Genomic DNA, 16111 nt, shown 5'->3' on the forward strand with positions numbered 1-16111 from the left:
AAAAAATATTAAGCCATTCACCTGCAATTATGTTTGACAATAAAGCTACATAGAATAATTTTGATGTGCTGAATAGTTCATGTTGTACCGAAATGAATCTAGGGGTGTGTATTGGCAAAGATCTCACAATACTATACGTACGATATGATTATATCATGATATATTGTGAAATCGTTCATTGTACAGTTTTTTGAAAATGTAAAAACAGAGTTGAAATACAATGTGCTGTTATCGGTCTGTCATGATCTGCGATTTCACTCTGCCTAGGCGAAGCAGTAATTCCATGTACCCAGCTGTACAGCGCCATCTACTGGAGAACAGGTTGTAGTCACACGCTGACTCTCATCTCTGCTGACAAATCATTTCAATCTCAAGGATACACAAATAGAGGACCATGTCCTAGAAAAATAATCTGACCTATGGTGAAGATTATGTCGAACAATGGCACAAATGGGCCAAAGGTTAGAAACATTAAGAGACATTCTCTGCAGATGGACTGGAATGAGATTCTCCAAAAAAAGTTTTATAATTTGCTCAGGAAAGTCAGTGTAGAATCCCCCCCCCCATTCCCAGATTGACATCCGGTCACATGAGTTTGTATATATCTAAGACATTTGCGACATTTTCACGTATGCATTGTGCCAAGGAAATGTTTTTTACTTTTGCACATTATACGACTTTGTTGTTTTACATTGCATTGTTGTTATGTAGTTCTGGTCTGGTTTTCTTCATTTCTGCTTTAGGATGTTTTATAGTTTTGTGTTAGTACTTTGCGTAGTACTTTGTGCTAGACTTTGCCATTCATAATGAAATAGACCTATGAAATGAATGGTTGCTCCAGGCAGCGTGGAACTTGACATCACTACAGGATGCTTGCCTCATTGCATCACACGCAGCTCACGCTGTTTGACGTCATCGTGGGAGTGTTCCGTCGGGCGAAATGAACGGTCATCGGCGCGGTCCACCCAGCGCCCATGTAAGTTGCGGTTCGTGAATTATTACACGGCGCGTTGTTCACGGCGGTAACAGTACGCGCGCACAGCGCCGACACGAGTCGAGTCCCGCCGCCCTGCTTCCCTGTCGCCGGAGGCAACGTGGGGGGCTTTGCCCGGTTCTGCGCGAACGTCTGCTGCTCCCCAACTCCACCTGCTCTCCCGGCGCGGCGCTAGCATTTTAGCTCGTTAACCTAACGGGTCTGACGTTAGCCGAGCGGAAGAGAGCCGCCGCCTCCGGAGAAACATTCGGCGTCCCTCACGCTGACCAATGGCTCCGTCAGGCAGAAGTGCCTTTGAGCCTCGCTAAAAAAAAAAAAAAAAAAAAAAAAAAAGGAGTTTCGAGAGGCCGGGGAGGGGGCCGGCTAGCTGCGGAGCGTTAGCATGCTAGCCGAGGCTAGCGCCCCCTCCGCGGCGGTGATGCTGGAGCTTCCCTGACAGCCGGATGCGACCGACACCGTGACGAGGCGTTGGCCGGCGAGTTGGACGGCGGCGATGGGGATGATGGTGTGTTGGAGTGTGTATGGCCGTCGATTAGAAGACGTGTGTGTCGCGGAGGCACTGGGCGTAGACGGAGCCGGACAGTGTCAGAGATGGCAGGCCTCGCTTTTTAATAAATCGCGCCCGTTGATCTAATGCCGCCGAATAAATTACACGCCGTTTAGAAACCTGGTGCACATGTCCACTCGCCTTAACTTGCACTTAGCGAGTGTAGATATTTTGGACAATGATTAGCATTATAAATACATGGCGTGTCATTTTTCTCCTTTGCAGCATGTGATATTTCTTGAGAAGTGACCGACGCTGGAAGAGGAGACTGTCATCGTCGGCCTGACACCTTCTATGTCGAGCAGATTGAACAGGCAAACCAATGAGCGAGAACGAAAGTATGACACCCCACCAACTGGCACGCAAGTAAGAAGATATATAGGCGTTCCAGGACGCATGCTTTTTACCTTAAACACTCTTACGCAGACAGACACGTGCATCCACGTGCTGGCAGATGTGACCTTGGGAAGCAGAAGCGGGAGACCAGTGGTGAGAATGTCCCATTTCAGACAGATGACATGCTTTTGCCCTTGAGGCCTTGCTGAGGACATCAGAGGGAGAGATGGAGAGTTTAGGTTCTTTTGTGTGCACATATCTGCCAGTTTCTCTATAGGTAATTAAAACGTGCACTTTCTGGTCTGTTTTGTGTTTTTTAAATGTTAATTATAAGTTTCCTTGTACGTTATTGATTGGGCAGTGGACTTATGATAAGGGTAGTTTTAAAAGAAGAGTTTTAAACTAAACTGAATTCAGTTGATATAAACTTGTATATACTCTACATTGGAGCAGCTCTTGGCTATTGCTTGCTGTGTGTCATTAGTTCAGTGAGATTTAGATAAGACACTTCCTATGTTTACATAATCATATCAAAATAGTACATAATCTAAAAGGTTTAGTTTGATGTTTTACTTTTGAATCTCTCTCTCTCTCTCTCTCTCTCTCTCTCTATATATATATATATATATATATATATATATATATATATATATATATATATATATATATATATATATATATATATATATATATATATATATAGAGTGTGTGTGTGTTTGTGTTTGTCATGTGTGGGTTTGATTTAGACGTTTCACTCGAACTAGATGAAACTAGACACATCTGCTTCTCTGTAATGTGGTTTGTGTTGGTGGAATAGGCCCTGGGTGTGTGTTTTGGGCAGGTTAAGTTCCTGGCATGTTGACTGTGACACATCATTATGGCACGAAGCCCGGCAGTCAGAGCTGTGCTTGTTGCATTAATAATGCATGTGCGACAGACACGTTGCTTCAGTTCCGGCGTACAGTTACAAGGTGAGGCTGAATGCGTGCAACCTCCTCGCCATGGCAGCTTACCAGCATCCATCCACCTGTAGACCACGTCAGGTTTAATAGAGGACAGCACGCATACCCACATCCAGCAGTTGGTTATGTCAGAGAGTTGTATTTCATTAATACCTTAATGCTCATTTTTGGTATTGGGAGGGGGCTGTCACAGATGCACAGGACCTTTACAAATATTGTTTTTGATTTGTTAGATGAATGCTTTCTTTATAATATTACAGCATATGTTCAACCATGGGTTCACATTATGAACAGGATGAAGAGGATTAGGGTCAAGCCTATGTTTTACCTTAGCTTCTTATAACCTCAGCACTCCCAATGTTTATCTGTGCACATGCATGATAGATAATAATCACCATTAAAATTAGTATTTGTGTATTTGCATGCATGTTTTGGTCACACCATTATGGACTATTTGTCTTTGATATTTCTTCCATATAGGCCAGTCTTTTCTTCATCAAAATATATAATATATAATCATTTAAAGTAAAATGTTACATTTATTGTTACTTGCAGTGCACACAAATCTCACACAAAGTGCTCTGACACAGGCTCTCTTTTCACTCCCTCACACTCTCCCACACTCTCCCACACATACACACACACACACACACACAGTAAAACACTTGTTGTATCTGCAATTGTTCAGCTATTTGTATTACAAATACAGTGTAATGTTTTGTACAGGAAATGCGATTACCCAATAGTGTTGTAACATCTCCAAGCAAGTCCTCTTCTGCTTTAAGATGATGACTGAAGTGAACATTCCATTGCTTGGTAAAAAGTAGGAATCTGGTGAATTGGAGCATTTTTGTGCTCTCACTTTGTGTGTGCTAATTTTGTGGCTGACCGGATCCTCCCTTATCTGTTACAGCAGACCCTGAGCCTTGAGTCAGAAGAGGCGTGGCTGGACTGATGGTACGCATGGCAGTCTATTACTGAATTTTTCTCGTAATCACCCAAGCATTGAAGCAGGCTCCCTGTCGGAGAGATGAAAATATTTCATCTCTCCAACAGGGAGTCTGCTTCAATGCTTGGGTGATTAAGAGAATGAATTGCTATTTAAAAATAATAATAATAATAATTTTTTTTCTTCAAAATCAAATGACACATTAGATAGATGTTTGTCCAGTTACCAGAGACCTGGAGAGGAAGAATTGTCCTTCCTTTCAGTAAAAATTACACTGACAATGACATTAAAGAAGAATAGCTGTAAAGGCTCATGGTAAAATGCCACTGCAGCACCACCTTTCAGACGCTGCTTTGTGGGATGTAATAACATACCTGTCATCACCGAATGGAATTTCCCTATGAAATACTTCTGACTCTTATTGAATAATCGGACTCTTTTGCACATTTTTTGTTGTTGTCCTGTGTTTATCAGTTGGGTAGAAGAATTGTGGGATTGCTGGGTGTTGAGAATGACATAATGCTTTGGGAAGTGGTTACCCTTGAACATCAGTGAATGTTATATTTGGCTCAGGCACAACACTAAACAGACCCATAGATGCCATGCTTCATTAATTACATTTTTTTGAACTGTAGCTTTCAAACCATGCTTTTTAACCACCATGAAATTGTTATGGTGTTGCAATAATGTGTGGTTGAAAAATGATTTCTGAAATGACTTTAGCAGTTACTTTTGAATGAATGTCAATGCTATCATTTTTCGATTTGATTGTGTGATCTTTACCTTTTATTTAAGTTTTAAATCTATCCAAAACAAATATCATTTCAGAAATCTTTTTTTTTGGCATGCTTTTCCAAAGTAGTATCCATGCCTATTTGTTGAATGAGGTGTATTGTATTAGTAGTGGGCTGGCCTTTGCTGTCATGATGGCTTGATAACACTTATTTGTAACATACAGTTAAAACCAGGTATTAGTTTATGAATACAGCGTATGATTGAGAGTGGAGCAGAAATATTGTGATATTTTATGAAGTCGTTTTTGCTAGACAATATTGTCAATAAGTCTATATAGTTATTTTTCACAGTTAAAAAAGGCAATTTTTATTATCAAATTGAGCTTTTTCTATCTTAGGTTCAAAATTTATAATAGATGTACTGTATAAGACTGTCCAGCAATACATCGATGTTGAATTTTGATCTTATTGTTATAGACAATGCTGTGAAATTTGATCTGTCATCCCCTGATCATTCAGTCATCATGTCTGATGACCAGCCCTGATTGCTTCCATTTTATTTGAACTGCTTTTGCTGCTGCCTCTGTTCCATTACATTGCTGCATGTCATAATCCATTTTGTTTTCCTTCTGTGGTAGACGAGCATGACTCTGAGCCAATCCGCATGCACGCTCACAGGGCCCGCCTTACTACCTGGCTTTGAACCAGCCTATCAGGGGGCAGTGGAGGCGGGGCATAGCTAGATCCAAGCCCCTTCCACCCCCCACCAGTTTCACCCCACCCCCTTAGTTCCCAAAAGGCTGTGAGGCTCACTGTCCAAGACTGGCGCCCCCCCATGGATCACGCTAGTAGCGAGCAGAGCCCAGAGGAGCCGGACGCCGGGGGCCGCGCTGCAGAGCCGGAGGTGGGCCGTAGGGCATCTGATTCGGAGCACGGCCTGTCCAAAATCACCCACAATGCCTTGGAGAACATGGGCGCTCTGGGCCAGGGTCTGAAGCAGCTCTTCCAGCCGCAGCGCCGCCGGTCGTCCGTCTCGCCACACGACTCCTCCTCATCCTCCGGCCCGGCCCCTGAGCTCACAGAAGCGGGTGGAGCCGAGCTGGTGGATGGGGCAGGGGGCGGGGCCGATACTGACAACCCCATCACTGCTCCCGCCCCCCCTGCAGCTCTGAGCCGTGTGCTGCTGCAGATCCGTGGCGCGCCCCCCATAATGAAGAGAGGGACCAGCCTGCAGAGCCGTCGCAGCAAGACTGGCGGGGGCAGCGGCACCGGAGGAGAGCCGCCCCAGAAGGGCAGCCCACAGATCCACCGGCGCAGTACCCAGGAGGCCCTGCTCCAGGCTGGCCGGCCTCGCTCGTCCTCCACCACGGACACGCCCAGCAGCCCCGCCCTGGCCGACATGCTAATCACCTCAGGGTACCACTCGACTGAGGAGGCCGACCGGGTGAGTGGGCACCCCACAGATCTGCTCTCTGATCCCTGAGGCTGCCGGTGTCTGACATGTTAGGAATGCTTGTGTGTGTGTGTGTGTGTGTGTGTGTGTGTGTGTGTGTGTGATTGATGCTAACAGGTGTGCGACTGATAATACACCATAACCACGTCCTTCTACTGTTTTCGAGGAGAGTGCACGTGGTTGTGATCAGATGTGAATGAACAGATCTGTATCTGATTGGTTCCATACCAGCTATTAAGACCCTGATGTGTTGACAGCGATGCCAGGCCACCAAGCCAAGGTGGCAGGTCACCATGTTCTCTAAGCTGTTCTAATTTTAAGTGCCTCACGTCCTCGGAGTGCACTCTGGGTCATTGACCCTGTCTAGATGAATGGTGCATGGAGTATTATCAGCACCACTGCAGGTAGTAGAGGTACCTGTCTCATGATGGGAAATATCTTCTGCAATACCACTGTCTGGTATTACACAGGCCGTCCACTTACAGTTTAGTCTATCCACTCAGCTGGGTTAAACTGGTGATGACAGACCTACCTCTGCTGGAGGTTTTAAATTTGAGATGACCGCGTGGAAGTGAGAGTGTAGGTCAGGGATATCGCTTTCTGGAGTGGGAAACCACTGAGCTGCCATCATGAAATATCTTTAATGGCTTCCCAGTCTATGTTAACACTAGATCTTTGGCCGTGAATTGGACCATTCCACTGTACCGCGAAACAAAAGGATCCTTCTGCAAGGTTGCTTGCAGGCACAATCTATCAGTTGTATATATTATTGTAATGAGCGCAGTTTGGTAATTTTGCTACATGTTAAGCTATAGGTGACATACAGTTGCAGGGTGACGTACAGTTTTTACATTCAGTCTAGACTGGTTCTATTTACTGTTATGGTTCTATTTATGTTTATTCAGGTTATTTTAATGTGGCACAATTAATCTAATTGTCATGTCAGTCTGTGCAATTATGTAATCGCAAACTGTTTCCACTAAGCTTGTAGATGTATAGTAAAGGAGAGACATATTACCCACTGTAATTGCAGCATACTGTTCATGTAGTATTGTTTGTATCGACAAGACTGATTAGGTTGCTGAGCTGTTGCGCCTCTTCGTTTGAAATCTGGCCGAAATGTCATGGATTGGATGTTGTTCGATGAAGGCTCCTGCTTACCCACTCAACTGGATATTTTGAAATACATGGAATGAACAGCATGGCCTCATTCTGTGCCTGAACCATTAATAGTTGGAGTGATTAGTCCAGCTATTTGGTGGGCGTTGAAAGGAACTGTATACTGCATTTTTGCTTTTAATATGGTGAAAAAGGAAGGAGCATATGTGCCATTTATGGTCACATGGCTTTCCAGTGTGCAGGGTCAGGTGAAGAGTTGAGCACAACAACATATTTTCAAAAATGCAAAAATGTCAATAATCGTGCATTGAATTTTACCCAAAAATTGTGGAGTCCTAATTTGTAGCATTTGGCAGGTGTCTTTATGCAGAGCAACTTTAATTAGTCTCTATGAGATGACTGGACATGAGTCAGATTAGGACAAGTAGGCCACGGTCCATGGTTACCCCAACTTTGCCAAAAGATGTCCTGGTCACAAGGTTATGGTGAATCAGCTGGAATGAACAGTAAATCATTTTTGCTGAGGTGAATGTTCAACCTGAAGAGCTACCATCCATCTGCTAAAGATCCATGGGCCACACGTGGGTTGAGTGCCATCAGGCTAGCAGTAGTATAAGAGATGAGACCTAGTATAGCATAGAAGGACCTTTCCATGATATGACCGATATTAGGCGTAGGAAGCAAGCCATTCTGAGCCATAAATTCCAAGACTCATATATGAATGGATGAGAGTGTCTTTTATTAAACACTGACCTAGCAGCGTGTAGTTTCACATTGAAAGCCCAAAGGACAGTCTCTTTGGAAAGTATAGCTCTGAAGCCCAGACTTTTTCTTTTTTATCTGTTCTTTCAGAGGCAGAGACATTTTGGAAATTTTACAATGTACTGAGAAGAGATACTGGCCAGTAGTTGCTGATGTAAAAATTAGGTTGGGATGGAAGTAACCCTAGCTCTTTTGAAGATCGTGGGTACATGAGAGGATCTCTGTGGATGATAGTGATGAGACAGTCTGGAATATTGTCCATAAGATTGGATACTGTGAGCCGGTAGTAGGGTTGATGACATGCAAGATGATCTCTTCAATGCTTGATCAAGTCCAAGGTACCTTTTTTTTGTTGTTTCTGTTGTTGTATTTGGGTGACTACGGTGAGCTTCTGCTCTGCAGAGTAGTAGCTTGTATTTTGTCACGCTGGGGGAAAGTGAACGTCTCTGCAATGCTGAATAAACGGACAGGCGTTCACTGGCCTCCTGCTGTCACTTCAGCCCACTGGCTCAGTGTAATTACCAAGCGCCGCTCAACACTGCCACCAAAGGCAACGTTTGTCATTCCAGAGATCTCATCCACTGTGAACTTTAAACATGTTCACCCGCCTCTCTTCAGGGTGATGTCATATGAAACTGTTCACTGTCACTGTCGTACATTAACGTCTTGATGTAGTTATCTTATCATCAATCTTTAGAAGCTCTTTACCGAGCTAAATGTATAATGTTGCTGTATGAAGGCAAACATACTAAATCATAGAAAAAATGTTTTGTTCTACTACAATCTGTTTTATTACAATATTACTACATTTTCTCCTTTACTGTGTATATGAACATTTCATCGTGTGCTGAGCGCACATTATCAGTGATAGGGGCTCATTAATCTGTACAGTTTCAAGGTGGCGTCATAGTCCAGAGGTCTGGGCAGGTGGAGGTTCAATGGGCCTACGTGGCCAGGCAGCCAGTTCCATTCAGCACTGTGACCATGGCCGTCAGTATGGATACTAGAGCCATTAGTGAACTTACTTCAGTCTGCTGAGGTTTGCTGTGGGTTTTTTTTTTTTTTTTTTTTTGCGGGGGTGTGGATTTTGTATATTGTACGTCTGTTGGTACATTTTGTGAATCTCATTTCTCATCTGGTAGCTGGAACGGATGGATGCCATGGGCCCGGCCATATCTCCTAATGCACTGTCCTGTGGTTCAGACGGTGGGATGTATGGGATTGACGTGGTGGACAGCACCCCCGACCCACACCGCACAAAACAGGCCATAGCCCAGCTGCAGCAGAAGATCCTCAAACTCACAGAACAGATTAAGATAGAGCAGACAGCACGCGACGACAACGTGGCCGAGTACCTGAAGCTGGCCAACAACGCCGACAAGCAGCAGAGTGCACGCATCAAGCAAGTGTTTGAAAAGAAGAATCAGAAGTCGGCACAGACCATCCAGCAGCTGCAGCGGAAGTTGGAACACTACCACCGAAAGCTACGTGAGGTGGAGCACAACGGCATCCCTCGACAGCCCAAAGACGTCTTGCGAGACATGCACCAGGGTCTAAAGGATGTGGGTGCCAAGGTATATTTGTCTCATGCTTTCTGCATGTTTCTATGTTAATATTTGAAACATTGTCATATAAACAGTGTTCATGGGGAACATTAAATAAGTATGTTGCATTGAATTAAAAATAATAAGCTAGTCAATTTATTAATAACATATCATAACTTGCTTGACGCCATTACCTGCCACATTAGCAAGCTGTTGGATGGACATTAAGCAGTGACTAAAGACTGTAATATTGAATTTTGAAATTCAAAATTCAATGGTATTATGCAGTTGTAGCTTTTTTATAATTCAGTGCAGCCTTTCTTAGGCATCTGATTGGTATTTTTAAGTGACAACAAGTCTAGGTTCAGCACAAAACAGATGTAGGTTGTAAACTGAAATTTGTTTTAGAAACAATGTCATAAAATTTAGTTTAAGTGACAGTGCAATTGAATTTAATGAAGATGTAGTTTAAGTATGTGCGTGCACATCATGAATTCAGCAGTGAATGTAAAACAGGCTCGGTTCAGTTGACTAGAAAAATCGGAGGCAGGCTAAAAAAGCTAAATCACACCTGCATGCAAAGTTTAAATGTGTAGGATAGGATGTACTCAGATAAAGCATTACATGCTTGACATTTCCACTCACCATCCAATTATTTGTACTGGCCAAAATATGAAAGTTTTCTACCTTTTTAAAAGAAGTTCAGAAGATGCCAAAGAAATTTCTGTATCTGATCTTTTGATACTGTTGCAATTTGAGCAGGTGATGCTGCTCAAATCTCTTAATATATCTTGATGATTGATCTTCATATACAGTGCATCTGGAAAGTATCCACAGCGCATCAGGTTTTCCACATTTTGTTATGTTACAGCCTTATTCTGAAATTGATTAAATGCATTTTTTCCCCACAGAATTTGACACACAACACCCCATAATGACAACGTGAAAAAATGTTTACTTCAGGTTTTGGCAAATTTATTACAAATAAAAAACTGAGAAAGCACATGTATTCACAGCCTTTGCGCAATACTTCAACGATGCACCTTTGGCAGTGATTACAGCCTCAAGTCTATTTGAATATGATGCCACAAGCTTGACATGCCTATTCTTGGCCAGTTTGGCTCATTCCTCTTTGCCACACCTCTCAAAATCCCTCAGGTTGGATGGGAAGCGTCGGTGCAGTAATTTTAAGATCTCTCCTAAAGCCACTTCTTTGATATCTGCTTAGGGTCGTTGTCCTGCTGAAATATGAACCTTCACATCAGTCTTAGTTCAAGTGCAGTCTGGAGCAGGTTTTCATCCAGGATGTCTTTGTACATTGCTGCAATCATCTTTCCCTCTACCCAGACTAGTCTCCCAGTTCCCCACAGCATGATTCTGCAACCACCATGCTTCACTGTAGGAATTATATTACATTTACCGCATTTATCAGACGCTCTTGTTACAGGGACAGTCCCCCCCTGGAGCAACTTAGGGTTAAGTGTCTTGCTCAGGGACACAATAAGCGGGATTTGAACCTGGTCTTCTGGTTCATAGACGAGTGTGTTACCCATTAGGCTACTACCACCCTGTATATTGGCCTGGTGATTAGTGGTCCCTTTTTTGGTCCAAGCGTGATGCCTTGCATTCAAAGAGTTTAATCTTTGTCTCATCAGACCAGAGAATTTAGTTTCAGGTGCCTTTTGGTAAACTCCATGCAGGCTGCCATGTGCCTTTTACTAAGGAGTGGCTTCCGTCTGGCCACACAACCATACGGGCGTGATTGGTAGACCAAGATGGTTGACCTAGATGTTCCACTGTCAGAGGACCTCTGGAGCTATGACCGAGTGACTATTGGATTCCTGGTCACCTCCCTGACTTAGGCCCTTCTCCCCTGATTGCTAAGTTTAGGTGGCCGGCCAGCTCAAGGAAGAGTTTTGAAATTCTTCCACTTATGGATGTTTGAGGCCTCTGTGCTCATAGGGACCTTCAAAGCAGCAGAAACATTTCTGTAACCTTCCCCAGATTTTTGCCTTGAGACAATCCAGTTTTGGAGATCTACAGACAAATCCTTTGACTTCTTGCTTGGTTTGTGCTCTGACAAAAATGTGGGACCTTTATACAGACAGGTATTTGACAGCTTTTTTCATGTTGTCATTATGGGGTGTTGTGTGTAGAATTCTGAGGGAAAATTTTATTTAATCAATTTTGGAATACGGCTGCAACATAACAAAATGTGGAAAAAGTCGTGTGCCGTGAATACTCTGTTAAGCACTGTATGTGAAATCTTTCTGTTTGACTATTTCTGAATTCCTGTAATTATTCTGAACATTCCTCATGACCTTGATCTCCTCTGTGTGTAGGTCACCGGTGGTCTCTCCAGCTTCTCACAAGCCACGCACTCAGCAGCTGGGGCGGTCGTCTCCAAGCCTCGAGAGATTGCCTCACTCATCCGGAACAAGTTTGGCAGTGCTGACAACATCTCTGCCCTGAAGGACTCTCTGGATGAGCCACAGGGAGAAGAAGTAGGCGCTGGGGCTGGGGCAAGGTCCCTTGGTGCCGGTCAGCTACAGTCTAGCCCCAAATACGGCAGTGAGGATGATTGTTCCAGTGCGACTTCAGGCTCTGCCGGGGCCAACAGTGCCACTGGGGCTCCAGGTGGCCCTCCAAGTTCAAAGGGCAACACACTAGATCATGCACAGAGCTCGGGTTTTGATTCACTGTACCTCGAAGTCCAGGAGCTCCGGGAAAACCAAGCACGTCTGGAGGAATCCTTTGAAATTCTGAAAACTCACTATCAGCGGGATTACACCATCATCATGCAATCCCTACAGGAGGAGCGTTACAGGTGGACATCCAATGCTTCCTGTGTCCTTTTTCCATTATAAAATGAAGTATAAAATTAAGTGGTAATGGAGAAGTCCATGGAGATGCATAAAAACATTTAGAACAATACAATTTAGAACAATAGACTACAAATCTTTTTATTTTTAGGAAGATTATGTACCTGAATTCATTAATAGTTTGTAATGGACGCAGTTTTTTTTTTTATATATATAAATGTCTCTTTGACTCTTCATGTGTGAGTGTAGGTGCGAACGTTTAGAGGAGCAGTTAAATGACCTGACTGAGCTCCATCAGAACGAGATTCTGAACCTGAAGCAGGAGCTGGCCAGCATGGAAGAGAAGATCGCTTACCAGTCGTATGAAAGAGCCAGAGACATCCAGGTAAGGGTTTAAATTATCTGATCAGCTTGGATGTCTCTGTTTTTGGGCGCTAGCTGACCTCAGCCTGGCATGGCATTGTATGAAAGAGCTGGAGAAAAAAAACATTTGTTCTATTGATGATAGAAACTGGTTGTAGCATGGATGGAGTCATTTTGACCCCTGAAGATAATTAATGGATTACAGTCATACAATTTCACCGATTTTTTTTTTTTCTTTTTACCAGGAATCTTGGTAAAAAATAATCACTGGCGTTTGAATTCCGCCTTTATGTATATTTAAATATGCCCTTATCCAGAGCGACTTACAACGTGCTCTCATGTTACCATCGATGAAGTGATCAGTTCTAGATCAATTAGGACCCCCAACTATGAATACAATCTTATTATTCACTCTGTTGCAGTTTCTATACATAAGTCAGACAATAAGAAGGTTACAAGTTAATCTAAATCTTCTCTAAAGAGGAAGGTCTTGAGCTGCCGTTTGAAGGTGCTCAGTGACTGAGCTGTTCTGACCTCGAGGGGAAGTTCATTCCACCACGAGGGGCCAAGACAGAGAAGAGTCTAGATGAGTGTCTTCCTTTTACCTTCAGAGATGGAGGGACCAGGCAAGCAGTACTGGAGGTGCAGTGCGAGGTATAATAAGGGCTGTGAGGTAGGATGGTGCTACTCCATGTTTGGCTTCGTAGGCCAGCATCAGTATTTTGAACCTGATGTGTGCAGCTACTGGGAGCCAGTGGAGGGGATGTAGCAGAGGGGTGGTGTGGGAAAATTTGGGAAGGTTGACGATCAGTCGTGCTGCTGCATTTATGTGTCCATGAACTTAAATTCTTCCAGCTAAATTAAATTCTCAAGGGTGGCTCAGCTTTTGTAGAAGTCTCCTGTAAAATGACTGATATGCTGATTGTTATTTGTTGCGAAGTATTTAGTGGCATCATCCAACAGTACAGTGGGAACACTTTTTTAGTTATTTTAATAGTAGATTAGTTTCCTAATCTTAACGTCAATCCAGTGTTTAAAGGGTGCAAATAAAATAAATAAACGACATTTGTGCAGGAGGCGCTGGAGGCCTGCCAGACACGCATCTCCAAGATGGAGCTCCAGCAACAGCAGCAGCAGGTGGTGCAGCTGGAGGGCCTGGAGAACGCCACAGCGCGCACCCTGCTGGGCAAACTCATCAACGTGCTGCTGGCCGTCATGGCGGTGCTGCTGGTGTTCGTCTCCACCGTGGCAAACTGCGTGGTGCCACTCATGAAAACGCGCAGCCGCACGCTCTCCACCCTGCTGGCCGTGCTTGTGCTCGTCTTCCTGTGGAGGAACTGGGAGGTGATGTCACAGTACCTGGACCGATTCCTGCTGCACCCAAGATGACCTGCTGCAGGCGCTGTACGTTACTTCTGTTTGGACACAGGGACACCATGGGAGTAGGAGGGGAAAACAAGAGAAGGGCCAGCGCAGTCTCACCTCAGATGGACACATTACTGAGCCCAGTAGGATACACCAAGAGAAAGACCCAACTCTCATTTTCTCCTCAAAGAGTGAATGTTTACAATTTTTTTTTAGATAATTGTTTTGACATCCACTGGAGAGATGTCAGTGATATTTTTAAAAGTGTGATTGAAGTGGTATTCTATATTGTCATAATTGCATAATTTTTGGAATTATGCGCCTGATTGGGATCCATTTGAAATGTGCAAATACTGAATGTGATTTGAAGTGTTTGCTTGCAGTGAGCAAACCCTCATACTTGCCACCAAGCCTCCGCACCTACTCCTGCTTCATGAATCCTCTTTCGCTTCTCCAGGCTGATCGACTTTCTTCTGTGCTTTTCTTTTTGCTTCATGCCTTTGTTTCTCTGCCCCTCCTTTGTGAAGCCTGTGGAGTGCAGATGCCACAGGTCAAACAGGGAGGAGCTCTGCTGAACATTTTCAGTGACTCTTGCGCTGTTGATCCTCGTTAGACTGGGATGCTGATCTGGAACGTTCTCTGTGTAGGCGGGCATGGCCTGCTATCTTCCTCCTCTTCCTCCAGCCCGCTGATCACGCCCTGCAACACTGGTCTGCCTCTCGCAGAGACAAATGAACTTGATGAACATACTTGAAGAGCTGGAAAGGCTCAAAGACTCTCAGTGCTTCCGTACTGTTTGTTATAGCGACAATGAAATAGTCCTTTTTAGTTTTTATTATTTTTATTTTTTAAAACAAAAGAATAAACATGCTGTTTAAAAAATTAAGAAACGACTGATACTCATTCAATATGATTTCTGGGAAGCAGTATGTCTTGCAGGGGTGCATTACTGGTATTATCAAGAACGAATCCAAAGTATGCGAGGCAGCAAACTACAGTCTTTTTGTTGTGACCTCTGCAAGGAGAACATTTATTTTTTTTCTGCCAGTGTCCAGGATTACAGATGAACTACCAGCTCACAAAAAGATGCATTCTGAATTCTACTCAAACTACAATGGGAAAGTAAAATTTGAACAAATTTAACATCTTAAAGAATATCTTCATAGCTACAGTCATAACACTATAATAATGCTAATCACTGACAATCATCTGCATTCACAAAGCCTTCATCTCACAAAGCCTTCAAATCAGCTCATGGATAGAAATGGATTATTGTATTTTGCAAAGAAAAAAAGGGTCTGCTTAAGTCAACAGAGGATTAGCAAACCAGTAGGGCTGCAAGTAACGATTGTTTTAATAATCAGTTAATCTGTTCTGGATTTTATTTTAATTAATCGGATAAAAAAAAAAGAAAACCAACCCTTTGGTTCCAAAATACATCTCATTGCAATGAAAAAAATGTGAGCATGTCCACATGCTCCTGGCTCAGGCTCGCTCTTTGAGGCTGCTGCAGAAAACAGCTGCTCAGATGGTGTTTATGTGGCAGGGACGCAGAGGTAAGAAGTGAAGTGATTGTAATTGTGAAACACTGCAGCACACGGTGACAAAATGTTTTAACCATTACTAGGGCTGCAACAACGAATCGATAAAAATCGATTACTAAAAGAGTTGGCAATGAATTTCCTAATCGATTCGTTATGTCGCGCGACGCGGAGACGTTTGATTATTAAAAAAAAAAACTTTATTTGAGCGCGGAGAGGAGTGAACACACTCGGTCTCACTCGCGCACAGATGCTAGCAGAGTTTGGCGTCTCATAGACAGCGCGGAGCAAAAAAAAAAACAAGCGGAGGTAGAGGACAGATACATGGCGGAGGCAGAGAAATCTGCGCGAAAATATGCAAAAGAAACATGGCACAGCACGGGAGCACCACGGCAATGATCCTGCACCTGAAACGCGTGTTTGAGGCGGAAGGGAGTTCAACAGCAGGGTAAGTCACTACAGAATCCTACTTTTGTTCCGTTTTGAAGTGAGGAACGTAATGTCCCTGGTGCTGGTGTTTAACTCGCCGCAGAGGAGAACTAGACGGGGACTTACAGCGCCACCTACAGGTATGGAGGGGGGAATGAAACAGCGTTCGGACTGTTCTCTGCGTCTCCGCG

At 43.7% G+C, this 16111-nt stretch overlaps 1 protein-coding gene across 12 annotated transcripts; it reads left to right on the forward strand.

Annotated features, from left to right (window-relative positions):
* Window positions 1-881: 881 nt before the first annotated feature.
* Window positions 882-14834, forward strand: tmcc1b (transmembrane and coiled-coil domain family 1b). 12 transcript variants are annotated; one of them, XM_028998495.1, is made up of 9 exons: window positions 882-976; window positions 1767-1907; window positions 3566-3662; window positions 3753-3796; window positions 5161-5966; window positions 8999-9430; window positions 11743-12227; window positions 12472-12607; window positions 13660-14834. In XM_028998495.1, exons 5-9 carry the CDS (start codon window positions 5358-5360, stop codon window positions 13972-13974), a joined length of 1977 nt encoding a protein of 658 aa, XP_028854328.1. In that variant the 5' UTR covers window positions 882-976; window positions 1767-1907; window positions 3566-3662; window positions 3753-3796; window positions 5161-5357; the 3' UTR covers window positions 13975-14834. The 12 variants fall into 12 exon arrangements, with proteins under 12 accessions (XP_028854328.1, XP_028854325.1, XP_028854323.1 ...); XM_028998492.1 differs by having other exon boundaries at window positions 3566-3655; XM_028998490.1 differs by having other exon boundaries at window positions 3566-3796.
* The last annotated feature ends 1277 nt before the right edge of the window (window positions 14835-16111 follow it).

The sequence above is a fragment of the Denticeps clupeoides genome, chromosome 12, assembly GCF_900700375.1.
Source record: "Denticeps clupeoides chromosome 12, fDenClu1.1, whole genome shotgun sequence".
In the NCBI taxonomy this organism is placed as follows: Eukaryota; Metazoa; Chordata; class Actinopteri; order Clupeiformes; family Denticipitidae; genus Denticeps; species Denticeps clupeoides.